We start from the raw sequence: 27,273 nt of genomic DNA on the forward strand, positions 1-27,273 counted from the left end.
CCAGGCGCCTTCTAGCCCCGCCCCTCGCGGCGCGCGAACGTCAGGCCCCAGACGGCGCAGGTTTCCGTGCAGTGCCTTCGCAGTACGCATGCGCCACGTCCCTACGCGGTTTCTGGGCGCCAGAGGCTGCACGGTAAGATGGCAGAGGTTGAGTCCAAGTCAGTGCTGTTCGTGTGTCTCGGTAAGGATACGCCGACTTAAGAGTCTGTTTTTCTTTGGGACCCTGACGTGCTCCCTGTGTTAAGCTTCCGAACGAGAACACTGGGCGGCGGGAAGCAGAGACCGAAGGCCTTGGCTGGGCTCGCGCCTACGAACTTACTCATTCGCCTGGCTTTTTCATGCCCATCCCCCACCCTCGGGTACTCCTCTGAACCTAAAACCGGTGTAGTTTTGTCCCAGATTATGTCCCTGCAACCTCTTCCTGCCCTTCCCAAGCCCATGACACTCTTTCAACTGCCCTTTCTCCACAAATATCTGTCCCAAGCCTGTTTCTCTCCCAAGCCTGTGGTCCTCTTACGTGCTCCTCCCTTAAGTCTGTGTCGCCCACCGCCTGCGGTGGTGACTTCCTCCTCTCTATTCTAAATTATCTAACCAAAACAACGTTAGGGGAGAACAGGTTTGTCTTGACTCCGTTTTGTTTTGTTTTGCTTTAGTGATCGTTGATTCTGGGCTTGGTCACCTGGGTGCCCAGGGCACAGTCAGAGACTGCTCACTCCATGTGGGGAGAGGAAGCACAGAGTGGTGGACGCGGTGGTAGAGAGCTAGATAAACCTCAGCCCCAAGAACATGCACCCATGGTGTACTTTTTTTCTGCTAGGTCCCACGTTGTCTGCTTTTCATCACTTCCCAGTAAGCTCATCATAATGTGAGTCTAATGAGTTTAACCAGTGACGAGGGCCGAGTCGTTAGGATCAAATCCTCTCAGGATATGCCATCACCAACACACCGAGGATTGTGCTTTTCTTTTTTTCTTTGCTTTGTTTTTCGGGACACGGTTTCTCTGTGGCACCCTAACTGTCCTGGACTCGCTCTGTAGATCACGATGGCCTCAAACTCACAGTGATCCTAAGTGCCTCCTAAGTGCTGGGGTTAAAGGCCTGTGCCACAATGCCGGGCTTGAGAGCTGTGTTTTTCTAATCAGTCAAGGTCACATGAAGATAAAGCATTACCCTGCCCTCTCCCCAGACGTCTCCCTCATCCAACTTGTTTTTCCTCCTCCAAACCCTGTCACTTGCCAACTGGTCCAGGTGGCTTCGTATCTCTAGAGTGACTGTCTAAACTGGTCCTTTCTATTACAATGGCTAGTTATGGATAATCTGGCCATTGTATCAAATTGGGCCTGGGCTGCAGGAAGAACATTCTGTGACAGGAGTGTCACAGGCAGGTTTGTTTGATGTCATCTTTGGGTCATAGTAGTTGTGGCTCTCAGCTGGTGGCCTCTCTTCTTTAGGTCTTTGAAACCTTGGTTTTCAATCCCTGGGACAATCACTCCATTTTGCTACATGAAAAAATAGTTTTTTGTTTTTTTAAAAAAGAGGACTACTCTTTCAAATACCTTCTGATTCAGAATTTTCATTCTCAGAACTTCAAAACTGATTCTCCTTTACACCATGTCTTGATTTTTTTTTTCAGAGTTTTTGCCTCAGTGCCTCCACGCTGAAGGGGAAGACCTAACTTGTCAGCAGCCTAGTTAGTGAGGCCTTTTGCCCTCTGCATTTCTTACAGGGTAGCACTCCTATTTAGGAGAGAAGTCTGCCAAGAGTTTTTCTGTGTACCTCCCTTTATCTCCCTCCCCCCCACCAGTGGGGACTGTTGCTGGACTGCTCTGAAGGTGGTTTCTACTCTGATGATGCAGTTACTGTCACTGGGTACCATGTTGGCTTTTGCTTGAAAAGCCTTATATTTTGCAAATTTAAAATGAAAGACACATGTCTTTTCTTCCCCAGATAATTAGTCACTTCCTTTTATTCCCCATAGAGATATTTTATTCCACAAATTTTATTTTTATTGACAGCTTGTGGAGTTTCTAGCAAGAGTTGTCTTTCTTGCTGGTAATAGTTTATTTTTCTTTTTCTTTATCTTTCCACTTTGAGTACACTGTAGTGTGTGCTATTCACAAGGTATCTGTCCTCGTAATTTCTATGAAGAGAAAAGTAAAAGTGGCCTTATTTCATGTTGATAGTGGGCATTAAGGTCTTTATTGAAGGCTGACTGCTGGAAACAACACATTTGTTAAACACTGGAACCTATTGGTACCCTGTGGGTCTTTCTCCTTATTATAGTTAACTATGCTGACACGTCGTACCGGCATGCTTTTTAAGAGGAAGTGCAGACTTGCATCTATTTGTCTTCAATATAACTCAGGATTTTGTTTTTGCCACTGGAGATACATATAGTGGTGAACAACATATATGGTGAACATATAGGGATACATATAGCGGGATGAAGTCCCAGCCTTTCCGAAGCCCATCTGTCAGTCATCTTCAGTCAAGGAACACCAGTGGCTGCACTCGGGTGGTACAGAGCGTTTAGTAAGAGCAGAAACCAAGTGGGAGCAGGGTGCAGATTATAGTCAAGACTCACTTGAAGGTGACCAGTGAGCAGAGACCTGAAGGTGGGCAGGAGGCCAGCGTGTCTTGGCCCAGAAGACAGGGCATGTGGTTTTCAGGTCAAAGTTGTAATCACAGAAGTCATTATACCTGGGCATGGAGACCAGGCAGCCTTTCACGGCCAAGACTTCCTTGCCTGTGAGCACTAAACTTGTATCACTCTAAATACATATATACGGTGAATACTTAAGGGCAGGGGTCTGCATTCCTTGTAAAGAGAGTGAATCCTTGAACTTTGTGAGATAGAAACTTAGTGTAGCCGTAGATGGCCCATAAGTAATCAAGCTTGGTTATGTTCAGTAAAATTTGTACTTAGATACCAACCCTGGGACCTGATCCAGTTTTCTCATATCAAAAGAGTTTCTGCATTTACTCTGTTTTTAATGATTTAAAACTAAAAATTTTGTTAACCCTCTGGGCTGTATGAAACTTGGTAGGCCATGAGTGATCACTTATGGCCCCCTGTTGGGAGTATAGATCATGGGAGGCTGTGTGAGGACTTGGCTTTACTCTGAGTGAGATAAGCTGTGGAAGGTTCGGAGCAGAAATGGGGAGGGATGTAATTTGTCCCATCTGCAATGTGGAGATTAGGCCGCAGGAGGCCCTGGGAGAAGCGGGCATGATCCTTGGCAGGCAGATGTGTGCTAGTCAGGTGGTAAGTTGCTAGTCCAGGGAAGTTTGAGGATGGTGTAGATGTGTTCTACTCAGAGCCCATTTGGAGTACAGCAAAAGCTGCTGTGTTTGAAGTGCAAATGTTTTATTCCTTCAGAACTGTTTATCGGACTGTCAAAGTGTATAGAAGCACCAGCAGTTTGCTGGTTTGTCAGCAGTGGGGCTACTGGTTAAGAAGAGCTCCTTTTCTGCAAGATTATGAGAGGAGCTTTTTGCTGTTAAGCTAGATGAGACCCAGCAAATGCAGGTGTGATCTTAGCTTTAGCCATTGTGGTTGAGGAGAAATGAGGTCATGTGTAAGTTTCCAGGTTTTGTGGAAGATCAAACCTCTGGTCCCTGCCCCCGCCCCATGGCCAGTGTACTCATTTTTTTTTTTTTGGTGGGGTCAGAGGTCTAAACTCAACTTTGTATCTTTTAATAACATTAATTGGGAAGCTAGAGGCAAGTTATTAGCATTGCGAGTTCCCTTCTGTTGATCTTGTAGGTTGCATGATTTGTAGTCTCTGTAGAAATAGGGTCCTTTTAATCTATACTTACATAACCTTACTTTAAATATAGCTATCTGGGGGGAAAGTATGAGTTACTATGCAAAAATGATGAAATGGCCCAAGTTTTTGTATTGTATTTACATTTAGTAATAAATTTTTTTTATACAGAGATGAAAACATCTTGCATTTTATTTTTACATGCTAAGGTATTACACACCAGTTACTTCTAAAGATCCAAAATACTGACAGCTGCCCTAATTTTCCCACCACTATTGGCTATATTGCCTGGAAATGTGGTGAAGTGCAAAAAAGCCTTATGGTGGTTAAACAGTACTGATGGCAATCTTTATGAAAAAAAAAAATCAGGGACACGAAGATCTTAGCCGGCAAAGCTCTTATCTTGTGGGCATGAGTGACCTGGATTTTATTCTAAGAACCTAAACAAAACAACAACAAAAGAAACTACACATAATAGCATAATTTTGCAATCCCAGCACTGGGTAGGTAGAGGCTGTTGGGTCCCTATGCCTCCTGGCCAACCAGCCTATCAAGGTTACCCTAAAATAGTAAGAAACCCTGTCTCAAAAAACAAGGTGACAACTTCTGAGGAATACCACCCGGCATTGTCCCCTGTCCTCTCTGTGCACCTGCATGCTTGCCTGTGCATCCACACATATACATAGAAAATTCAAATTAGAATGTGGAAAGGAAAACCTTCACAACCAGGACATTCAAAATGAATTCCTGCCTTACCATTAATGATTAATTGATAAGACTGTTTATTGCTATTAAAAAAATAAAGAAGCCAAATACTTAGTTTTGTAGATACAGAAGTTTGCACAGTCAGGGCAGGAACTGGTCCAGAGACCAGATTATCTGTGTTGCATCGCGTCTCAGAATGTCTGATTGTATGTCAAAAGGCAGGAGATTTTGGCCTCTCACGTACTGTTGCTTGCTTGCTTGCTTGCTTAATTTTATTCTTAGCGTTGAGGCTATGTGATACTCCCAAATACGATGTTTTGTCTTGCTCTGTACCTTGAACTAAGTCTCTTACCTCCTGCCTTCCTGCCTCTTGCCCCCTGAAGCCAAGCAGAACTCCCTTAGATAGGACATAGAATCTGTGATTCCTCCAGTTTCCTTTAAGTGTCCTGAAACCTAGCAATACTATTCCCCCTTCTCCATTAGAGAGCTGTGTGCCAGTGATCCTGCACTAGGAGGACCCCCACACAGCGCAGGTCTCCCTGCATTTGTTTCATGAGGAAGTGCTGCTCTGACCAGTCACAGGCCCATATAACTATTCATGCTTATCAGACTTAGTCATAAAACCAACTAAGCTAACGCTAGGTTAACAAATGGGAGGTGGGACTGTTTTTTTTCCAACTCTTTGGCCCTTCAATCTGGAGGTTTTCATGTCAAATAAAGCTAATTAAATCTTCTATGTTTTTTTCTTCTAAGCCTGCCTTATTAGAGTATCTGGGCTGATGTAAGGATAGGTTAGGAAAGGAGTTGTTCCTTCGTACCGTAGACTTTTTTTTGCTTTTTTATGAGTATCACTGTCCTCCATCTTGAGGTCTTCTGAACTTCCCACCTTGTAAGAAGAAATTGTGTCTTACACAGCTTTCTGTGTGCAGGCCTACCACAGTACTCAACTCAGAAGTAGTAGGCATGCAAAGTAAGTGTGTTTGATAAGCTGCAATGCCAGAATGCTCAGGTTGTTCTCCCTGGCTGCACCAAGCACTGACTTGGCATGGGATTAGGCTTCCGTGTCCCAGGCCCCTCAGTTCATCCTCCTTGCCTTCTGTGTCTGGACCAGTACAGATGCATCTGTGCATCCTGCTTGTTCTACCTCTAGGTCCTCCCACAATGCCATTTAAACTTCTTATCCTGTGGACATCAGCTGAAGCTTAGATTCTCTGGCATCTTTGTCTCTCTGGTCTTGTACTGTTACGGCACTTGTTTATCAGCAGTTATTATGTATGTTCTCAGTCTGTGAGCCTGCCTCATTGTCGATCTGCTTGTAACTCTAAGGTAAGTCTTTTGTCTTTCTTAGTGTAGTAAGGAGATTGGTTCTTAGGAAGTCATCTTTGCTTTCTCTGCTGTTTTTTGGAGTGATGGCGCATTTGTTAATACCTTGAGGCTCCACAGTTGATGCTGTTTGGGAACTCAGTTGGGTCCTGAGTCATTATCCTCTCACAGTTAACTAGGAACTCTGAGTAGCAGTTCTAAGTTGAACTTTGTGGCTTGTTAGTAGTGCTCTTAGCATATTGTCAGTCAATGGCAGGAAGGTTAGGTGTCTCCAAGGACAAGATTGGGACCCCCCAAATGAGTTTTCCCTTCTTCCAGCTGTCTCTAATCTTCTTATGAGTCACAACTATATCACTTTCCTGAATTCTGTGGTCGTTCTAAGGAATCACAAACCTGAGAGGCAGGGGAGGGAAGGCAGATTTGTAGCTGACTGGTATGGGGCTCTGAACCTAGTTATTGATGTCAGAAGTTGGGGTAGTCAAGAGAAACCTCTTCCTGCTGCTCTAACTGGCTAACTCTTGGGGACCAGAGTCTTCTTGGACAGAGCTTTGTACTGGTCGCTCAGTAAAGCTTGTGTTGAACTGTCTTGTGTTTTGTGTTTTGTTTTGAAGTATTATTAGTCTTCATTATGTATGGTATACTTGAAAATACATATTTCTCTTCGATTGTGTTTCATTTTTAAACTAAGCTGATTGCAGCTTACTTCATTGATTTCAAGACTTGGTTTTGGTTCATTGCTAGTAAAAATTGATTTGGGTTTTATTTGCTTTCTTGAGCTCTAATTGCTCGGCCATTGTGTCAGGACCCTGAACCTGGTTTGATTAACTGTACTGCCTTGCCAACCTTAGATGCAACCACCGGCATCCACTCTGGGAGTGGTTCACCCACTCTTTAGGCCAGGAGTTGGTATTTACCTTTCTGCCACAACTAACAACCTCTGTGTGTCTTCTCCCTCTTTTTTTAAGGTAACATTTGCCGGTCACCCATTGCAGAAGCAGTTTTCAGAAAATTGGTAGCTGATGAAAGTGTTTCAGATAATGTGAGTACTATTCAATAATGTAAAGAGTCCAGGCTGAATACCCCTGGGCAGCAAGATGCCAGAAAAACTCTTTTTCTCTCCTGCAGTGGAGGATAGACAGTGCGGCTACATCCACCTATGAAGTGGGGAACCCTCCTGACTATCGAGGGCAGAGCTGCATGAGAAAACATGGCATCCCTATGAATCACGTTGCACGGCAGGTACCGTACTGGAACTTGACGTATGTTTTGTGTTACAGTGGGCCATTGACAGCAGCGCCGTTTCCGACTGGAACGTGGGCCGGCCCCCAGACTCAAGAGCTGTCAGCTGCCTAAGAAATCATGGCATTAGCACAGCCCATAAGGCAAGACAGGTAGAAAAGATCTTGTTTAATTTCTACTACATAGAATCCCATAGCTCGAGAGACTGACCACCCAGTGTGTGGCTGAGTGTATTTGCTTAGGGTGCACTAACTTGTGACCTATATGGTTCTGGAAGATTTGGATGACCCTGGGTAACTTGCTGAAAGGCTTAAAGCCCAGTGACGTGGTCTTGGCTGTGAGCTAGACTGCAGTTGTGTCTTTATTATGTTACTGTGTCAGACTTGCTTTGGTTTGTTGGTGCTTTCAAACTTCTTTTCTACTTTGAAGTACCTAAAAAAGATAGGAGAACTCTGGTGTTGTTCTGAACACTTACTTGTCTGTCTTGAAGACTATGGAAAAAGGAACAATCACTTCAGTGACAGTTGAAGATAGTTTGGCATCTCTGTTATCAGAAGATGGCAGCTATATGTCTTTGAGTTTCCTACTTAAGTTAATTAGTTCATTGACCATTTTTTAGTGCACTTCCCGTTAGGCAGCAGAGGAAGGATCTTATATCATTTGCTCATTTGAGTCAGTTCAGGCTTTTCCTACTTGGCCAATCTGCCAGTGTCTGGGGAGTGTTGACTTGGAGCGGTCAATCAAAACTGTATGACATACCACTTTTCCATACTCTGAGTGTATAACAAAAGCAAGTGGATGATTTTGAATTCATAGGCCTTGAAAAGCAAAGCCAGAAGCTCACTCCAGGGCAGTTTTAATGATTAGCCTTAGAAGCAGGATTTCCATAGAATCTTCTTGTTTGTTTCTTTTTCCTTTGTTTTAAAGAAAAAGTTCTCAACCATTGTTTTTAATTCTTTAATTTTTCAGTTTGAAAGCACTAGTAAAGAATATTTCATATGTCAATATCATGAATTTGCTTATGTTTACAGGTTCTTTCTCTTTACTAGTTGCATACTGTATAAATAACTATTCTAGTCTATTCTAGTCCAGTTCTTAAAAATGTATTTTCCTAGTACGTAAACCTAGGCTTAATATATGGCATATTGTTTTGGTGCTAGTTCTATCTGTCTGTCTGTCTGTCTGTCTGTCTGTCTATCTATATCTTTTTTTGGTTTTCTGAACCAGGGTTTCTCTGTGTAGCCTTGGCTGTCCTGGGCTAGCTTTGTAGAACAGGCTGACCTTGAACTCAGAGATCCGCCTGCCTCTGCCTTCTGAGTGCTGGGATCATCGGCCTTCGCCACTACACCCGGCTGGTGCTAGTTCTTTTTCATTCACATAGAGATGTCTTGGGATGTGAGCTCTTAGCATGGTAAGCTGTGGAGACTTGCCCTTGTTTGAGTGTTTCTATTTTCAGTATCTTGTCATCAGCTTGGACTTCTTCATCTATGGACTAAGTATATCACCGAGGTTACTTGATTGCTTCTTTTTCATAAAGAAGTCATCCCCAACGTTTTATTCTGCTTTTTAGCATTACAGGAATAGGAGGATAACTTGCATTTTGCTTTGTTGAGTCAGGGTCATACAATGTAGACCAGATAGAGCAGATAGCCTCAAACTGAGGGCAGCCCTGACTCAGCCTCCCCAGTGCTAGGACTGCAAGTCTGCACTGTATCCCTGCCACAGAAGTGGAGCCCATGCCCCTGTAGTATCTTTTCTGTGTTGCTGCTGAGTGTCACAGCAGTTTGCCTGGCCAGGGCTAAGGGCTGTGTTGTACCTGCTCTACCTGTGCTGTACATTTGGGAAGCTTCTGTGTGAGAGTTCTGTGGGCGGTGCCATTGCAGGTAGAGTGCGTGAGTACAGGGTTCTGGTGGGTTTATGCCCAGCATCTGTGCCTGTACCTCATCAAACACACTGGGGATCTTCTCTTACCCTTAAGACACATATAAAAAGCTGATAGTATCTCTACTTTGTCTGGGAAATTGATCTGATCAATCCTTTTGGCTGTTCCTTTGATTCTAAATTATCTATCTTTTTTTTTCTGGGTGCTTGTTTTTCTTTTGATCTACAGTTAAGCAGCTTTGCTTTGGGAGCCCAAAGTATGCTTTTTGAATTGTGACTTGATGTTTTTAAATCAATTTTTGGGAAATTAGACTTATTTTTACCATATTTTACTTTCTTCTGAGAGATAACTTTTATGTATATTGAACATAAAAATCTTTTTTAAAATTTATTTTTAATTAATTTATTCAGATTACAACTTAATTGTTATCCCATCACTTGTATGAACATAAAATCTTTATACTCTTTTTCTTAAAATGCTTTGATTTTATTTATTTTTTTAATTTTAATTTTATTAATTTATTCAGATTACAACTCAGTTGTTATCCCATCACTTGTATTCTCCCATTTCTCCTTCCCTCCTGCTTTTACCCTATTCCCCTCCCCTAGGTCTATGACTGAGGGGACCTCCTCCCCCACTAAATGGTCATAGGCTATCAAGTCTCATCTTGGAGCACCAGAGTTCATGTCAGAGTCAGTCCCAGCTCTCCACATAACTGTGGAGAATGTCCTGTCCATTGACTAGATCAGAGTAGGGGTTCGATGTTTACTACTTGTATTGTCCTTGGTTAATGCAATAGTTTGAGCAGACTCCCTCCTCCCCCCCCCCCACCACCCACGGGCCCCGATCCACCCATCACAATGTTCTTCTTGTAGGTTTCTAGGACCCTCTAGGTCTTTCTATTTCCCCATCTCCTATATTTCTCTTACCTAGAATCTCAGTAGGATGTCCTCACATTTATCCCAATCTCGTGGTAAGTGAAGACTTTCGTGGGTCGTGCCTTTTGGGCTAGTGTCCAATTATAAGTGAGTATATACTACGTGAGTCTTTCTGCTTCTGGGTTAACTCACTCATTTTTCTCTTGGTTTTGTCCTATCACTCTGTTCTTAAGAGAATTCCTGCTGCCCAGTTTTATGTTAGACTAAGCATTTTGCAATTTCTAAAGTCCATCAGGTGTATTTATAAAGTTTTTAGTGTCTTAGACAGACAGTTTTAAGTTTTACTTGACCTTTTTGTAATTGTAGTTTTCTGGTGAAACCTAACCAGCTTCTTACAGAGTTTTGGACATTATACTGTTACTATTATTTTATAATTTACTCTTAGACAATTTCATACATGTGGATAATATGTTTGTTTTATTTGCTTCTCTATTTTCTTTATCTCCTCACTCCCCTGGATTCCTTCTTTCCAACAAATCTCTCCTTTCGTGTGTGTTGTGTGTGTGTGTGTGTGTGTGCATGTGTGCATGCATACATGTGTGTGTGCGTGCGTGTATGTGTGGGTGTCTCCATTCATCCCACTGAGTTTAACTAGGATTGTTTGTATGCCTATGGTATGGGGCTATTGATTGGATAGTGAGTAACCATTGGCTGCACCAGTGAAGAAAAATTACCCTCTCAGCTAGGAGTAAGGCTTCCTGTGGCCCCACCCCCACCCCATTCTTGCTAGAGCACCCATGGGCTCCATGTTGTGCTGTTAACAAAAGTGTTGTGAATTCAAAGTGAACATACTGTTAGTATTTTCAGTAAGGCCTGTTAAAGCCTTTCTGGTCCTGTCTGAACTGCTCTCTTTCCCTGTTTGGAGTGCTGGGCATTGAATCTTAGGTGGGGCCCCATACATGCCTGTATGAAAGTATCCCAGCATTTCCCTCTAGCCTGGGCTGGCCTAGAAGATGATCTTCCTGCTTCTGCATTCACAGGGAGCTGAAATTACAGCCTGCACTACCAGGCCTACGAGTGTGCTTTCTTTTCCTTTTGCTTTGTGATGATCTGTTGCTTTTTGTTCTCTACTAGCACCCCACACGTGTGCATACCAACACACACACATACGCATGTGTGTGCGCGCGCACACACACACACACACACACACACACACACACACACACACACAAGTACACACAAATAAATAAATAGGCAAGTAAAAACAAATCTTAAAAAAAAAGCCCATGGCTATAAATGGGTTTTTAATTTTTAAAAAATTATTTATTTTTATTTTATGTGTATAGGTGTTTTGCATGAAAGTATGTATACCACATTCTTGCAGTGCTTGTAAGGTGAGAAGAGAGTGTCACAGTCACTGAAACTGGAGTTGCAGACAGTTGTGAGACACCTTGTGGGTGATGGGTCCTCTGCAACTCTCTAGTCCTAGATTTGGTGTTTGTTTGTTGTTCAACAGCCATAGCTGTCTGGACTCACTTTGAGGACCAGGCTGGCCTTGAACTCACAATGATCCACCTGCCTCTGCCTCCAGAGTGCTAAGATTAAACGCATGAGCCACCACGCCCACCCTGGTTTTACCATTGTTAAAACTAAAACAAAAGTTTTTTTCTTAATTAAAAAATGGATTTGCATTTGTAGTAAAGAAAAAATAATTTTGTTTTAGTTTTAACAATGGTAAAATCCCCCATGAGTGGGCTGTTTGGAAATGGACTCAATGCTGTGAGCATTAAAGAGCTCTTAGGCTGTAATGCCTTGAGAGCTAAAGCCTTTGTGAGGTCTCTGGGTAGTGCAGTGTGTGCTCCCTGGGGTCAGCAGGTGAGGCCCATGCGGGGGAACTCAGCTGGAGGTGACCTGTTTGCTGTGCCTGTACTCCTGTCATACTGCTGTAGTGAGCCAGGTATTCTCAGGAGCATGGTCATCACCTTGAAGAAGAATCTTGGTTTCTGTGTGGGTTTTCTGATTATTTGGTAATGGGATTAATTTGTCACATGCCATATCCTGTGTGTAAAAATGCTTCACTGTGCATTTTTCTTGAGATGAAGTTCTAGCTGCTCTTCTCAGTTATTTTAAAATCCAAAAATCCTAAGTGGTTTGAGTTATTAAGCAGTATATATTTAAGACAAATTAGTTATAATATATCCAAAATTATTGCTAAGATATTTTTCATAACTTGTAAAAAAATAACATTTTATATTATAGTATTTGTTTAATATCTTTGAAATGAGTTACAAATCTTGAGGTTATTAGGACAATACAGTCCTTTGTAATTATTTAAATGCTATGCTAAAAGTTAATAGAAGTACATACTAAAAGCTAAAAATTTCCATTTTTAATAGAGTAACAAGCAAGTGGCTACAGTAATTGTTCCTTTAACCCAGGTGCTTCCTGGCTAGTCAAAATCTAGAAGGTGAATTTGTTCAGCTATGTTCAAGGGCACTTACCAATCTTAAACAATTTGGTGCCAGAAAAAGTACATCTGATGAAGTCCAACAGCTCTGCCCTCCACCTCAGCCTAGGTTGTGAATTTGTAGTCAAGGATACAAAGGACCTTCTACCCTTTGTAAATCAGTTACTCTCTCTTTTCTGTTGTCCTGGATCTCGCTCTGCCGTGCTTTCCTTGAGAGTATTTATTCTCCTTCATGGATGGATGGCTCCACAAGAGTGAAGATCTGTTCCTTAGTTGATCTGGAGTGTTACTAAGACCTAAGACAGTCAGTGGAATTACTAATAAGCTAGTGGAGGTGACTGCATGAATGTCATTTCATTGTGTCAACAGAATTACATTTCTTTACTGAGGCACCAAGACTAACAATAAACCTTATGTATATATTGTATATTTTCTAATTATTTCAAAACACCTTATACAAAACAAACAATAAACTTTATGTCTGTATTTTATATTTCTGATGTTTTCAAAGAATGCTTTACAAAATTATTTTGCAGTAAAGTTTTGGAAATACAGTGATTGTATTTTAACCTATAAAAACCTAAATTGCATATTTTGCTAAAATTTTAGTTGGTGAGTGAACATATAATTTAACTAGTTAATGAGTTAACATGTAATTACATGTTTTTTCAACTATTGTTTTATGTGGATATAATCACTGTTTTGACTTCTTAATTGTAGATTACAAAAGAAGACTTTGCCACGTTTGATTATATACTGTGCATGGATGAAAGCAACCTGAGGTAATCATGTGTGTGTGTGTGTGTGTGTGTGTGTGTGTGTGTGTGTGTGTGTATGTGTGTGTGTGTGTGTGTATTTTTAAATACATTTATTTTATTACACATGTATAAAACAAATTACAAACAGCAAGGAGAACCATGTGACAATCATGAGTTCTATAAATGTTAAATTCATAGTGGTTTGGCTATTTGTATTTGTCCAGCTTGAAGTAAATGTCTTTCCTGTCTTGTTGGGTCTAAATTTCTGAATGAAATTCATTATAACTTCGTTATATTGATCTAAAATGATCTTATCCCCTAGCCAACTAAACTTGATTATAAAACTGTACTTTATACCCCTCAGAGACTAGAGAAGGAATAAAATTTAAATTCCTGAGTGACGCAGCAGTGCGTGTTAGCAGCTTTCAAAATGAACAAATTGACTTAGACAGTTTACTGCCTGAACAGTCACCCAACACTCTCTATAACGTTGGAGCCTCATCTTTGGCTTTCTGACCCAATATCTCTGCCAAACTTATTCTCAGGGTAGGAGCTATTGAGGACTTGCTTACCCTGTCTTGGCAGAGTGTGACTGTCAACTCTGCCTGCATCCAAGCTGCCCATTTTTAGGCAGAACTAAGGCATTTTGCCTAGTGGCTGATTTGCCACATTTGAAGCCATCTCCATAAGGAGGCTCTTTGATGCTCATCATCTTCTTTGAGGTTAGCTGGGTGTTGTCAGGAGTTAATTTGTCTTGTCAAAGAAGTTTATTTGGTTTTTTGAGAGTTTCTCTGTGTAGCCCTCTCTGTCCTGTAACTCGGTAGAGCAGACTGGCCTCGAACTCAGAGCTACACCTGCTTCTGCCTCCTGAGTGGTGGTATTAAAGACAAAATGCTACCGTGCCCAGTTCATGAAGTAATCATATTTTAAACAATATTCTGTCCTCGCTGAGATGTGTTAAAGGCCCAGCAAGTTGTCCAGAATGACTGTCTGTTGTCTTACAGTTTTTAATGTACAAGGTTGATTACAGTCTACAGAATTACTCAGGAGGGCAGGAAGACTGGGGAGTGGTTATTGCAGAGATCTGTTTACAGAGCTGTGCCTGCCAGAGGAGAATGTCCAGCTAGTGCAGTGAGTGCTCATGGAGACCAGCGGCTGTGGGCTACAGATGTATAGGTGATACCGTGATTTGCGTTGACTCTGTTCCTGCTGTCACAGCTGAGGAGCATCAAATGCTGCACTCTAGAGTAAATCTGACAAGACAGACTTCACTGGGTTTATGTTTTTTGGTTAATTCACACTGATGGACTAAGGTGTTAAGTAGCCATGATTGACTCTAATGCTGATGTGGTCTGCCCATCCACACCCCTCATCAGTAAATTTACTTTATTATCAAGGACGAAATTGAAGAAGAGTGGAATTAGATTACTTCCCTAGGTTCATAGGATGGATGGTGGGGGTATAGAAGGGCCTAGAACCATAGCTGCTGCCACCTTGGCCTTCGTGCTTTCCACTGGCCTTCCTTGCCCCACCCACTCCTGCTCCTGGCCTCACTCAGCTGCCCTTGCACCCAGCCCTACTTTTGTTGCATTTGTCCTGATCATTGTCCATGCTAGCCCTTTGTTTTGGGATGTGGTATGCATGCTTTTTTGAGTTCTTTCCTGGCATTTTATATATCTGAAGTGGTATCTTTTTCATTGTATCAAAATAACATTTCACAGAAGAAAACTTAATTATTGTGTGACTTAAAGATGTACATTTTGGGTGTCTGAATTAGCGAGGCGGAACGCAGTTGCAGCAGGAGTCCCATAGGTTTGCTGGGTGTTCTGTTTCATTTCAAATCAGGTTGCACTGTTGTATTTTGATAGGATATTTCATAAACCCTGAGCAGATGTCCTTGTTTAACTTAAAACCATAGATCAGAAATCTAAGTTCATGTTTCGGTTTTACAGAGATTTGAATAGAAAAAGTAATCAAGTTAAAAACTGCAAAGCTAAAATTGAGCTACTTGGGAGCTATGATCCACAGAAACAGCTCATTATTGAAGATCCCTATTATGTAAGTACACTTCAGGTTTGGAGCCGCTGTTGTGATGGGCGGGGTGTATTCTGTGGTATTAAATGGGCAGGATGTATTCTGGGGTATTAGACGACAGGTGTGGGTCTTGTCATCATAAACTGTTGTTGAGTTTTCTTTTTATGTCCTTGCAGGGCAATGACTCTGACTTCGAGGTGGTGTACCAGCAATGCCTTAGGTGCTGCAAGGCCTTCCTGGAGAAGACTCAGTAGTTGGTCCAGCCCACCACCGTTGAGCAACCCACTCAGCCAGTGCCGTGCTCAAGGGTGGCGGCAGTCCCCCCTGTGCCCCACCTGTCTTTTCAGCTGACTTACTGCATAACATTCAAATAATTATAAGTGAAAATTAAGCATATGTTCAGAAGGATAAAAATACTTGAGTAAGACAGTTTGAGGTGTGGATAAACATTCTTAGACCAACTGAACCTCTCACGTTGCCCTAATGACAAGATAGTGGAACAAGCAAATATGGAATAAAATAAAACCCAATACAGTAAGAATGACCTGCAAGGTGCAGGTCGGCCTCTGAGCCCAGCCAGCCCAGGCGGCCTGCTCTGACTGGAGTATATGCATGGAGAGCACCCAGGGGTGCTGCTCTCTTGCCTTATATCTCTCTATTCTAGACTCTTATTGTGACAGTAGCTCCATCCATAACGGCCGTCCATGTAACACTGGAGGAGTTTAAACTCAGACTCACTGAGGGCATTCAGCTACTTTAGAAAGAGGAGAAGCCGAATGTGATAATGGGATTGCAATTCCAGCAGGCCCTCCTGGGCTGCCCAGTGACACCCTGTCTAAAACACAAGCAAATAATAAAAGATGGGCATGACAGCGTGATAAAATTAACATTTTTATTCTTACTTGGTGTTTGTCTTGGTTTTTTGAGCTTTGTTTCTATTTGAGCCACTTTGCCTCTTTAAAAAAAGAAAAAAGGTAAGTGTGCTTAAGTAGTGTATGTGTTTGTAAGTGTTCTTTTATCCACATTTTTAAGTTACAGGCAGGCATAAGTAATTTTAGTGCACGTTCAGAAGAATGACCTCAAATTTATATAGATCTATGTCAGAAAAGAAGTGAATTAAACTGGGAAGTTATCAAATACATCCAAAATAGAAATCTAGTGTCTGCCTGCCTTCTTATTGACAAATGAAAAAAACAAAAACAAAAAAACCTAAAACATTGCCTCTGTGTGCCTTTTTATTTTCTCTAGTGTAAGTTTGTATACTTGATATTAGAAAGTAGAGTGATGAAAAACATAGACACATTGTTGTGCTGTACATCTTAATTAAGACACCCCAGGAACTACCCTTATTTTTGGGCCTTGTAGCTGGTGCTGCTTGCAGGTTTCCTAGCTGAAAAGGTGATAGCTGTCTGGTTTAGTCTGTCTTCACTGTCTGTTCACAACTGGTGACCTCCAGCTATAGAGAACTTCTAGAAAAAGAGGCATCATGATGTTTGAAAGGAGCACAGAGTTCTGGGAATGTGCAGGAAGCTTGGCCAGGGAGGAAAGCAGCTGTCCCCACACCCTCTCCTCGCAGAAAGGCCATGAGGTCCTGGCAAAGACACACACTTTGCTGTGGACTGCTGTTGGCCTCTGGGTTTGGGTCTGAGTTTTCGCAGCTAAGAGCTAGGAAGGGAAAAGACAGGCAGGCACCACAGTAAGGAAACAGATTAAGTCAAAACACCCTTCCTGCTTTGGTAGTTGCTTCAGTATCTCAGGTTCTCTTTCATGTAAAATCCTGTTGTCTTCTTGAATTTTTACATGTATGTCTTAGATGCAGAGCCTTGGAATGTTCTATGGCTGTGTTCATAAGCACCACATGTGTATAAGGGCTTGTGAACAGAGAAACTTATCCTTTTTAGGTTCAATCAGATCACATTTAAAATACATCCATTAAAATTTGGAACTGTTGCAGGCAGTAATGCACGCCTGTAATCCCAGCACTGAGAGAGACAAAGGCAGGCAGATCTCTTGAGTTTGAGTCCAGGACACCCAAGGCTACACAGAGAAACCCTGTCTTGAAAAAAAGAAGAAAAAGGAACTATTCTTAGGATTCTTATTAGTTTGGCATTTTCTTAAAATCATGTAGAAAATAGTGGATATGAACTTACTTGGAGTATTGATGGCCAAATGAGACCAAGTGATCAGGAATCTATGTCAATACTTAGTCACCTCTACATATACATACATACATACATACATACGTGTGTGTGTGTGTGTGTGTGTGTGTATAGCAATAATATAGAAGAGTCGTTCTGAAGACTGTTCATTATACCAAACAGTTCATTTATTTCCTTGTATTTATTTACAGTATTTACATATTGTACAGTAGCTGGAATGTACTTTTACATTGACAGAGGACAAATAGGACTGGCCTGGGCATATTCACAGATACGTATGCCACTGTCTTCAGAACAACTGAGGTTTTTTTGGTTTTCATTAAAGTTTTCCATGCAGTTTTAAAGTATACTTTGGGAGTTTAATTGTAGAAGTAATACAAAATGTCAAATCATACAATATTTTCTATGAAAATATGGTTTAATGTTCTGCCTATATTTCTAAAGAATTATTCCATGTGGTTCCACCTAATCTTAAAAGGGAAATACCTCATTTTATAGCACTATACAACACATGTGGTGTCTTCTCTATTCTTATAATCTAAGACTGGCAAATCTCACCAACAGAGACACTGGTTTGCTGAATGTATATTTGTAAACTGTCAGCAACATAGAAAATGCAAAGGAATTATGGAAGAGTGTAAAAATAAATCTCTGTCCACAGGAAATGGGCATGGAGATGGTTCTGTTCTCTGTTGGTTTCCAAGGCACTTTTCAGGGTTCCTGGTGTGTCGCTCCTTTGCAGCTGAAAACAATGATACTTGATTTCATATAGCTACTCACCAATTCTAGCGGAACTGGTAGTTGAGCAGTGTAACAACACATGTATAAACAAGGAGTCTATTTCTCTTATGTTCAAAGTCTAGAGCCTTCCCCCACTCCCACCTGCAAAACAAGGCAATCCTCTGGTTACCATGTGTTCACTACCTCAGGGATGGAAGCCATCATGCACACCCATGAGTAAATATTTGCTGAAGTTTATTTTGTGGCCTTACATGTGCAAAAGGGTTCTTTAGATAGTCAATCAACAAGACTTGCAGTTTGTGTCACTTCCTGGAAAGAATGTTTGCTTTACACTGTACACCGTAAAGCTACTATTTAATCAAGATCCTTTCAGTACTCCTTGCTAGATTACCTGTCTACCTTTTGGTCTTAAAAGAAGGGTAGTGTCTAGGTTACTAGGCCATATTCAGGTTAATAAACAAGATACTTAGATACTTAGTACTCAAGCCTATACTTTGAAAATACCCCAGAGTTCAGACTTTTCACTTAGGTCTATGTATGACTTCAGAATATGCTTTCTGTGGTTGGGGCAGTTGCTGAGCTTCCCCACATTGTTTTTCTTCTAGGACTTGTACAGTCTGCCCCTTAGCCTCTGGCCTAGAGCTGGGACAGCAGGTCTAGTCCAGTGGTCTTGAAGAGAGGGAATGGGGACTGGATACAGCGGAAGCCTCACGTGGCCTCTGAACCAGCAGAATGAGTGCTCGGGTTTTCTCCACCGTGGTGAGGCATGGTGTTTTTTATTCTAGCCCTGAGGGTCTGACTAGTGTCCTGAACTAATCTGCAAAGTATAGAGCTACATACCTGCATTTATACTGGTGGCCACTAGATACAGGTTTGCTATCCATGTAAACTTTTTTTAAGCTAATAGTTGGCAGGGATACGAATGTTTTTTAAACTGCCCCACATACCATGTTTTGGCCAAACGACCTATTCCACTTAGGACACGTGACTGTTGAAGCAGGTGGTCTTTGGTGCAGAAGTTTGTGAACACAGATCTTCCTGCCTCTGTGCTGTGTTGCAGTACCCTGTCAAATTCACTCTTGAATAGTACCAGGGATGTAGCAGAGGCCGGTGTGCACCTTACTGTGGCTGTCTCATGCCGTATCTGTCCAACATGCCTTGCCTTTTCCTTGCTGTATTTCTGTAGTGTTGTGTATTGGGCAAGCATGGATGTGCTGCAGCATATGAATACTGTGTGTTGGTGGTGGTTTGGCTTTTTGGGAAACTGAATCTTGTGCAAGCCCTAGGAGGCTAGGTGGGACCAAAGGCATGACAGTTGTTGGGATACGCTGAACATTCTCCCCTGACTTACAAGTAAATGGGAATACTTGTCAAGGGTGTTTCTAGTGAGGTGGTGACACCACTACAAAGACACATAATGGAAATGACATTTTTATCCCCCAGTAATCAGCAGCATGCGCGCGCGCGCATGTGTGTGTGTGTGTGTGTGTGTGTGTGTGTGTGTGTGTGTCCATTTAAGAGGAAAACTGCTGTATGCTATAAATGCGTAGTTAGAGATGGGGAGGCCTGGTGGCACTCAGAGGAAGGATGGCAGGCTACCAAGAAGAGACTTGATACCCTATGAGCATATACAGGGGGAGGAGGTCCCCCTCTGTCACAGTCATAGGGGAGGGGAGTAAGGGGCAAGGGGGAGGGTGGGAGGAATGGGAGAATACAAAGGATGGGATAACAATTGAGATGTAATATAAATAAATTATAAATAATTGAAAATATTGGAAAGAAGGTATCGAGGGCACACACTTCTCCGCTTTGACTGGCATAAAAGCACCTGCTTCCTCCAGAAAGCCAGTATGCTTGGGTTCTGTTATTGTTGTTTTTTATTTGTTTTTCAAGACAGGGTTTCTCTGTGTAGCCCTGGCTGTCCCAGACTTGCTTTGTAGACCAGACTGGCCTAGAACTCACAGAGATCTGCCTGCCACAGCCTCCCAAGTGGTGGGATTAAAGGCGTGCGCCACCACGCCCAGTGAGCTAGCCTGCTTGTGCAGCCCTCCCTACTCTTTCACTTCACCCCGAGTAGAAAGCCCTTATTTTAGTGGTTCTTGATCCTGATAAAGAGTCAATCCAGATTGTGAGGCTGTTGTGCACTGGCCCTCCGACCCAGCCAGGCCCAAGGTTTCCCTCTGCACTGTGCTGCCTTTGTTCTGAGCATGCCCGTATATAAAAAAGAGTGCTCTTCTCATCCATTTTTTATGAGACAAGCTAAACAATTTTTTAAAGTGCAACATTCACTTTTTATTTGTATTTTCTGGACAGCAGGCATCTTTTCTGGGAAGAGCCATTTGCATTCAGGAAGTAGGTTTCATTTGTGTTATGAATTCCTACCTAATAATGCCTGGCACACTTATGACATAAAAATACGGAACTGATTAAATTAGAATTCTGTCAATCTGCCCGAAATGGCTGAGTCCTGTGGAATTTGTGTTGGGAAGTCAAGTCATCTTCCCTCTACACATTGCTAGCAGCCTAGCTGAGTGCCTCAAGAGGCCAGTGTACGGTTACAACCAGAGAGTGCATTTATAGTCCTGCCACTAAACACTGGGGATGGGCACTCAGAAACATTTATGTTAGCTGTGTTAGGCTTCTGCTATAACGATAAGACTACAGACCATTACCAGATATGGAAAACTTGTGTGGCTGTGGTTCGTAACAAATAATATAACTTAAAATTTTGTTTGACTTTATTAAGGCGCAAAAAGAATGCCGATTTGACAAGTTTCATGTTTCTGGGTTCTTGTGTCTATGTTGTATTTACATGTGTATGCAGTTGTGCACGCCCTTGTATATGCTAGAGAAGGATGTCACGTGTCCTGTTATATAATGCTTCAGCCCAGTCCTTCAAGACAGGCTCTCTCACTGAAGCTGGTGGTGAGGTGATCCTCACTACAGCTCTGGGATTACAAGTGTCTGTTACCATGTCTGGCATTTACATGGCTAGTAGGATTTGAACCTCACGCTTGCATAGCGGGTACCCTTATGCTTCAAGCTATGTCCCCACCCCCATGCTTCAGTTTTTAAATTGGGTGTTTGTATGGGCTGAAATGTACATTGTTGGGCAGCAAGGAGCTACAGTTCCTAGCCTGCCACATTCTCTATGTTGTTTATTAAGTAAAACTTGAAGGACATGTGCTTTCATTCATAAATGTCAGTGATAGTTGAGCCTGGAAGTTAACAGCAATAGGAAACTTGTATCCTGATGTAAACTGTCTGCTGAAACCAGCCATGAGCGTCCAGTAACAATGTCCATTGTGGAGAGCCAGCAGGGGGAGCCTTCTACTCATGACCAATGTTTTGAAATAAGTTGGCTGTCTTTTGCTTAGAGTGAGGCTACTGTAATGAAAGAATGCATGAGTCTAGATGCCCATATGTTTTTATGACCTACATGGGATTCTGACACCAGAATTATTTGGGAGCTTACCTTATCTCTCCATGCACATGGGACTGACAGCCAGCCGAGTAAGTAGCCTGGCACATCTTTTATAGTCTGCAGTGGAAACAAACCATGGACCCTTGTCAGTTGCCTGCACAACATTAAAATTAAACATAGGCTGTTTTTTCCAAGTATATTAATTATTATAACCATTTAAAAAATACCTGAAGTCCCTAGAAGCAATCAAGTCTTATCTGCAATCATGAGTTCTAAGTTCCTTACTTACTTTAGGGGAAAACTAGCATTACAAGCAGAAATCAGATAAAAGCTACAGAGGAGACAGACAGCATCCTCTAAACCATGGCTACCAGGGCCACAGAAATACCACAAGTGCTGCTTCTAGTGACATGGGCTTTTTACAGCCCTTGGCCTCTTTCAGATTGCATGCAGACTAAGTCCCACCTGAGATGAACCGAAACACAGAGTTTTGCTGTGATGTTTGAAAGTAAGTATGTCAAAAGCAGTAGGGCAGACTGGAGAAGAGGAGGCAGGGGGGTAAGAAGTTCAGTACTAGCCTGGGCTACAGAGTGGATTTGAGGTCACCCTGAGCAACTTAAGAATATGTCTCCCCAAATAAAAAAGAGATGGGGGTGAGTATAGCTCAGTGTTAAAGTATTTGTGGGAGGCCCTAGACCCAATCATCAAAAAGAATTAAAAAATTTAAAGCAAATTTTCAAATATAGACTGAAAAAAAGGCAGTTTTTTTGAAATGCAGCCTGATGTTCACTGCTGTGTCCTGTGGTTCCACACTTCATTCTTCTGCTCCATCGAAAAAAGTGTAGCAAGGTTCAGCTACCACAGCTAGAGGAGAGTTTCCCCAGGACAAACTTAACGTGGAAAGGTTCGGTCATTGATGATTTACTAAAGTTTATTTCTCAGGAGTAATAAAAACCCTTAAAATGGAAGTGTTCCTCCTCAAAGAAGAATCTGCATGAATGAGTGATAATGATAAATGTTTGCATACTCCCCAAAAGTTCCCTTCTAAATGTTTATGGCGTACATACTTGGCTCAGAGAGGAGAGAGAGCCTAACTTGTTTGTAACTGATGACCTAGATTTGTGCTTCATTGATCTTTCCCCACACCTTTTATGATGCAGTTTTCCTGAAGACCAAGGTGGAGTTGACTCTGAGCTCAAAAGTGATCTAATTAGCAAACTGTAAATATTCCCACTTGTAGCCTGCAAAGACCCTGGGTGTTCTCACTGTACTCAGTTCAAGTCTGAAACAGTGGTCCTCAACCACTGATGCACATGTGTAGTAGATTGCATTCTGTTTATTGGGAATGAGAGAGGCTTGCTTCTTCATTCTCCAAGCTCCCACAACTATCTAAAAAGGCTAGACTCTATGGTCCGTACCAATTCCCACACCCCAGGATTTCAGTGAATTTCTGAACACCCTAGAACATCCCAGAAGAACTGCTGCTCGACTCTTTGTGGAAGAAGAGGTGGAAGTGGCTAATGTAACAATGCACAAATGTGTCAACCTCCCACCTACAGCGATCAGCATGAGCTGTGACCAGAAGTCTTTATATGTTATTACAAAAGGATACCACAGTGTGGAGTACAGTATGACACCCTGGGAGAAGCTTGAGGAGACTTTACGGAGTGAAGCATGAGCCTTGAGCCTGGTCTTGTTGATGTTTCTGTGACAAGCAATTGAAATTCTGTCTTCTAACCTCAAAGTGAATAGGTCTTAATGCTAGAAGGTCATGCTCAAATTTAGAATCTAGAATCATATTATTGTATTGTACGGTAATATTTATTATAGACACACACTTAAACACTAAAATGGTTCTGTGGCCCCCATGAAACAAGTTAGTAATTCTCAAACAGAAGATGGTTTCAGTGCACAAGAAAGAAGGGGAGATAATGACACAAGAGGTCCACATGGCAAGTTCAAATGGAAACTCGAGTTCTACAGGAAGCAGACCTGCTCTCCTTGGGCTTCAGGCCTGACTGAGTCTGATAACTGCTCACTAGGCAGCCTTGCTGGACCAAGACCCACAGGTGTGAGGTCATACACCCACCTAGCAATGTCCAGCACACAGAAGCATTCTGTAAATGACAGACATCATTGTTCAGAGAAGCTCTGCTGCCTAAACAGAAAAAAATTCTACTTCGTGTAAATGGTATATTTGTGGCAAGTGGAAGAGGCTACTTCTGCCTGCCAGCTAGCCTGCTGTCCTCTTTATCATCTCTGAAAGCAGCTAGCCAGGTCCTGGTGTGTCTACAAGACTTTTCTCCTGTGAGTCTTAAATGAAGTGAAAGTCATCATCCCATTTTAAAAAATGGTTTTATGAAGAGTGCAAGGAGTCAGTTTCTGGAATATACTGTGGTAGATAAATAGATGAAGCATGTTGAAAGTGAAAAGAAGTGTAAAGTAAAGATTTATGAGAAATGGGCCAATGTATGAGCCCTGTGTCTCTGAGCTGAAGAAGAACAGTCAGAAGAGCAGCATTTGGAATAGCAAATACAAATCTTGGGTGATGAGGGTTTCATTATGGATGGCATGAAAACAGCACCGGTCAGAGCAGTGGAGATGGTCAAAAAAGGTTGACGGAAAAACTTGAGGCCAACCAGACTCGGTATACCCTAACACTCTGACCACCAGCAGACCCCTGAGCAACCCACATCTGACCTGTGTGATGTTCAATTGAGTAGAATGTGGACTTTGTGCCAGGGTTTGTAAACAAATGAGGATGTGAATGAAAGGGTTCAGCCCATTGCAAGAGCTGCTTAAGTCCAGTGGGTTGTCATGAGGTAAATATTTTCTGGTGGCATTGGTTGCTGCAGACTTTAAGCCATCTGCTCCAATGTCTGGGCATCCTGCCCCCAATCCAGTCAGGTAGGGACACTCAGTCCCCCACACCTGTCAAAGAGCAGGCCTCCTGCACTGAAAAGAAAGAATGGAGCTCCGTCTGTCTATTGGGTGCTCACTTACATGCAGGGATGGTGCAGTCTCTCGTGTTGTGGTAAAGTCTGTGAAAGTGCTTGCTGCACTTCGGACTGAAATAAAGAGGACCTGGAACACAGAGGAAGAAAGTCACAAAGACTCAGGGCAAAAAGGAGCAGGGAGGGCAGAGGAGTGAAGGGAACACACACCTGTGAGATGTTTCAGAAACTTGTCCTTCATCCTTAGATCTCGAGGAACAATCTCTATGAGGGGTGAAAAATCGTATTACTTGAACAGAGCACCTACTAAGTGTGATCTTAAGTGAATGTGGGGGGGGGGGATTTTGAGACTTGCATTATCCATACTACAGTGCACCAGATAAAATAGGAGAACACTTGGTAGTTGGACGTAATACAATGTGGATGCTTAAGTCAGGACATGATTTTTCTCCAGCAGCATTAACCATTCTTAAAGCTCCAATATTACCAGGCTATTCTCTCTGGATATAATAAGAGTCAGAGGCCATAAAGTTATAGGATGAAAAAAAATGTTTTTTGGATAGATTCCAATGGATGAATCACTTATATACATGTTAAGTCGAAGAACTTTGAGATCAAACTCCACAGCATTTAAATGTTTAAGGAATGAACCTGAACCTTCAACCCCTAAAATGTGTCATTGAACATTATACAATGTAGACGATTTTTAAGGATCAAATTTCTTTAAGGTTTTCTGATAGGCTGGTATGGACAGGTGGGAATGCACATCATCCTGGTTCCTAAGGCAAAGCAGGGAACCCAAGGAAACGTTTTTACACACCATCTCATAGTCACACTTTCATTGATATCTGGCCCCCAGTGATGGTTCCCTGATTTTTTTTTCTGAGTTTGGATATTGTCTGCAGTCATTTTCTATGTCTCTGGCCCACAGGAGCCCAATAGCTTCTCTATGATTGTGTAATATCATATTTTATTTTTACCAGAAATATCATTTTCCCCCTTCCCAATAGCTGAAGAGAGACACTGACATCGAGTCTTCCATGAGGGAGGTAGAGCCTGCTCCCCAAGGCCTTTCTTCATGAACTCCTTATTTGAGTCCGTTTACACAAAAGTGACCCTATCATATTTGACCTAATTGTGTCATGAAAGCATTAAAAGCTTGTGTGCTTCCCTGAGAAATTCCCACGGGCCACTCTGGGAAAGGCTCCATCAGGGAAGCTCTGGCCACTTCTTCCTCTGCTGGAAATGGTGGGCTGGAAAGAGCAGTGTCCTGAGCTGGGCACCAGCAAGTCTTGGAAGGGGATTAGGACTGTTATCTTAGAAGCTCACACAGTCTCTTGTTTCTGCCAGTTTCTTTTGGGGAAACAAGCAAAAACAAATCAAAACAAACACTTTTAAAACTTGATTTATCTTTAAACACATGTTTCTGAAAAACAGTTCTAAGAAAATACTGATATAATGTGTCTTGCAGACATGGAAGGTAGCCCTTCAATCCATACTGTTAAGACGTACTTTTACTCCTCAGTCCACATTGTGGCGAACTCTCCTTCAGGGCCTATACTGACAGGACCCTACCCATTCTTTTTCCTTCAGGTCTACCCTGCTGGGCACTCTCACATCCTCGGTTTCTCAGGTCTATATCGCCAGAACTCATTCTCACTCCCTCTATCAGGTCTACATTGCCAGGACCTCACCCACTCAGGTCCTTGTGACCCACATCGCTGGACCCTCATTCACTCTCAAGCTCATAGATTGGCACAGTCAGACCAGTCACCTCGTCTCCACCCCTCAGGTCTACACTGCTAAGATACTCACTTTCTGTTCTTCGGAGTCTACATTGCTCGGATCCCACTGGTCCATACTGCCACAGCACTTTCTTTCTGTACCTTGTGGTCGACACTGTAGGAAACTTACCCACTCTGTTCCTCACATTGCTAGGGCTCCCTCTTCCACACCCTACCTATCCCCACAGGTCTACACTGCCAGCCACTCACTACTTACTTTCTGCCAGAACCCTCCCTTACTCTGTTTCATATTATAATCTACACAGCTGGATTTTCACCCACTCTAAGCACTTCAGGTCTACACCGAGGAACACTCACCCACTCTCTGCTCCTCTTGGTCTGCCCCATAATCCGTGGCCTCTCTGCGGCCCAGGGCAAACTCGGACTCTCCGAGAAGCTGCAGCCTCTTGGAGTCTCCTGTGTGGAATTTCTTCAGCTCCTGGACCAGCTCAACTAGCAATCTCAGCAGCGTTTGCCGGTCTGCAGGCCCCCGAGGCTGCGCGCATCCCCGGTCCCCCACCGTGCTCAGCAGCAGCAGCAGCACCAGGAGCAGCGGGCGCCCGGACACGCGCATGGCCCTGGTGGTCTGCGTCGCGAGTCTTGGGACCCGCCGCCCCACCAGCCGGCGCCCAAGTTTCCCGCACGCGGAGCCCGCGCCTCACAACTTTCTTTCACCGCGGGGACCGCGCGCAGGGTCTTGGACACCTCTTGGAGATGCAAGGCCACAGGTGAAGCCGGGCCTCCTGCGGGGGCTGTGGAGGTCTGCGGCCGCAGAGCAGAATGGGCGGCCCTGGACGTGGGAGGCCAAGGCACCTGCCAGCTGTGGGTCCCTCGCTGCCCTTAGGCACCTGCGCCCACGCCGTGGATCCCGCGTTGCCCTCGGGTACCCGAGCTCACGCTGTCGGTCCTGCGCCTGCCGCGCTCCTTGGTCCCTCCAGTCCCGACTCTACTTCATAAGCTCCAGTCCTACTTGTCCAGCGCAGGGACACAGGACGCACAGCTCCTACGGGGACAGCGCTGACCCTACTGCTTCGAGTCCCGCTGTCCTCGGGCGCTTCTTATCCCCGCGGCCGCCGACGTCAGGCGGGTCCCCCGGGTTCCGAGCGCCGCTTTAATTAGAACCACCAAGCGAGCGCCGCTCTGGGGCGCGGATATTCGT

At 43.1% G+C, this 27,273-nt stretch overlaps 2 protein-coding genes across 4 annotated transcripts; one reads left to right on the forward strand and one right to left on the reverse strand.

Annotated features, from left to right (window-relative positions):
* Positions 1-40: 40 nt before the first annotated feature.
* On the forward strand, positions 41-16,267 carry ACP1 (acid phosphatase 1). Of its 2 annotated transcripts, none has more exons than XM_084793595.1 (6): positions 41-181; positions 6,760-6,833; positions 6,920-7,033; positions 12,981-13,042; positions 14,971-15,076; positions 15,229-16,267. In XM_084793595.1, exons 1-6 carry the CDS (start codon positions 139-141, stop codon positions 15,304-15,306), a joined length of 477 nt encoding a protein of 158 aa, XP_084649721.1. In that variant the 5' UTR covers positions 41-138; the 3' UTR covers positions 15,307-16,267. The 2 variants fall into 2 exon arrangements, with proteins under 2 accessions (XP_084649721.1, XP_084649722.1); XM_084793596.1 differs by lacking the exon at positions 6,920-7,033 and adding an exon at positions 7,072-7,185.
* On the reverse strand, positions 15,405-27,273 carry ALKAL2 (ALK and LTK ligand 2). Of its 2 annotated transcripts, XM_084793597.1 has the most exons (5): positions 26,433-27,273; positions 24,541-24,594; positions 24,380-24,460; positions 21,428-21,493; positions 15,405-17,953 (listed from the first exon to the last, which is right to left on the reverse strand). In XM_084793597.1, exons 1-4 carry the CDS (start codon positions 26,686-26,688, stop codon positions 21,429-21,431), a joined length of 456 nt encoding a protein of 151 aa, XP_084649723.1. In that variant the 5' UTR covers positions 26,689-27,273; the 3' UTR covers positions 15,405-17,953; position 21,428. The 2 variants fall into 2 exon arrangements, with proteins under 2 accessions (XP_084649723.1, XP_084649724.1); XM_084793598.1 differs by lacking the exon at positions 24,541-24,594.

This window comes from Acomys minous (genome assembly GCF_964271855.1).
Source record: "Acomys minous genome assembly, chromosome: 8".
Taxonomy (NCBI): Eukaryota; Metazoa; Chordata; class Mammalia; order Rodentia; family Muridae; genus Acomys; species Acomys minous.

Excerpts from the sequence above, each read along its gene's own strand:
- ACP1 (XM_084793595.1), top strand. The coding sequence starts at position 139 with ATGGCAGAGGTTGAGTCCAAGTCAGTGCTGTTCGTGTGTCTCG. Across the intron at positions 7,034-12,980 it reads TGAATCACGTTGCACGGCAG|ATTACAAAAGAAGACTTTGC; the intron begins GTACCGTACTGG and ends TCTTAATTGTAG. Across the intron at positions 13,043-14,970 it reads ATGGATGAAAGCAACCTGAG|AGATTTGAATAGAAAAAGTA; the intron begins GTAATCATGTGT and ends TCGGTTTTACAG.
- ALKAL2 (XM_084793597.1), bottom strand. The coding sequence starts at position 26,688 with ATGCGCGTGTCCGGGCGCCCGCTGCTCCTGGTGCTGCTGCTGCTGCTG. Across the intron at positions 24,595-26,432 it reads CCAAGAGGAGCAGAGAGTGG|AGATTGTTCCTCGAGATCTA; the intron begins GTGAGTGTTCCT and ends CACCCCTCATAG. Across the intron at positions 24,461-24,540 it reads GTTTCTGAAACATCTCACAG|GTCCTCTTTATTTCAGTCCG; the intron begins GTGTGTGTTCCC and ends TCTGTGTTCCAG.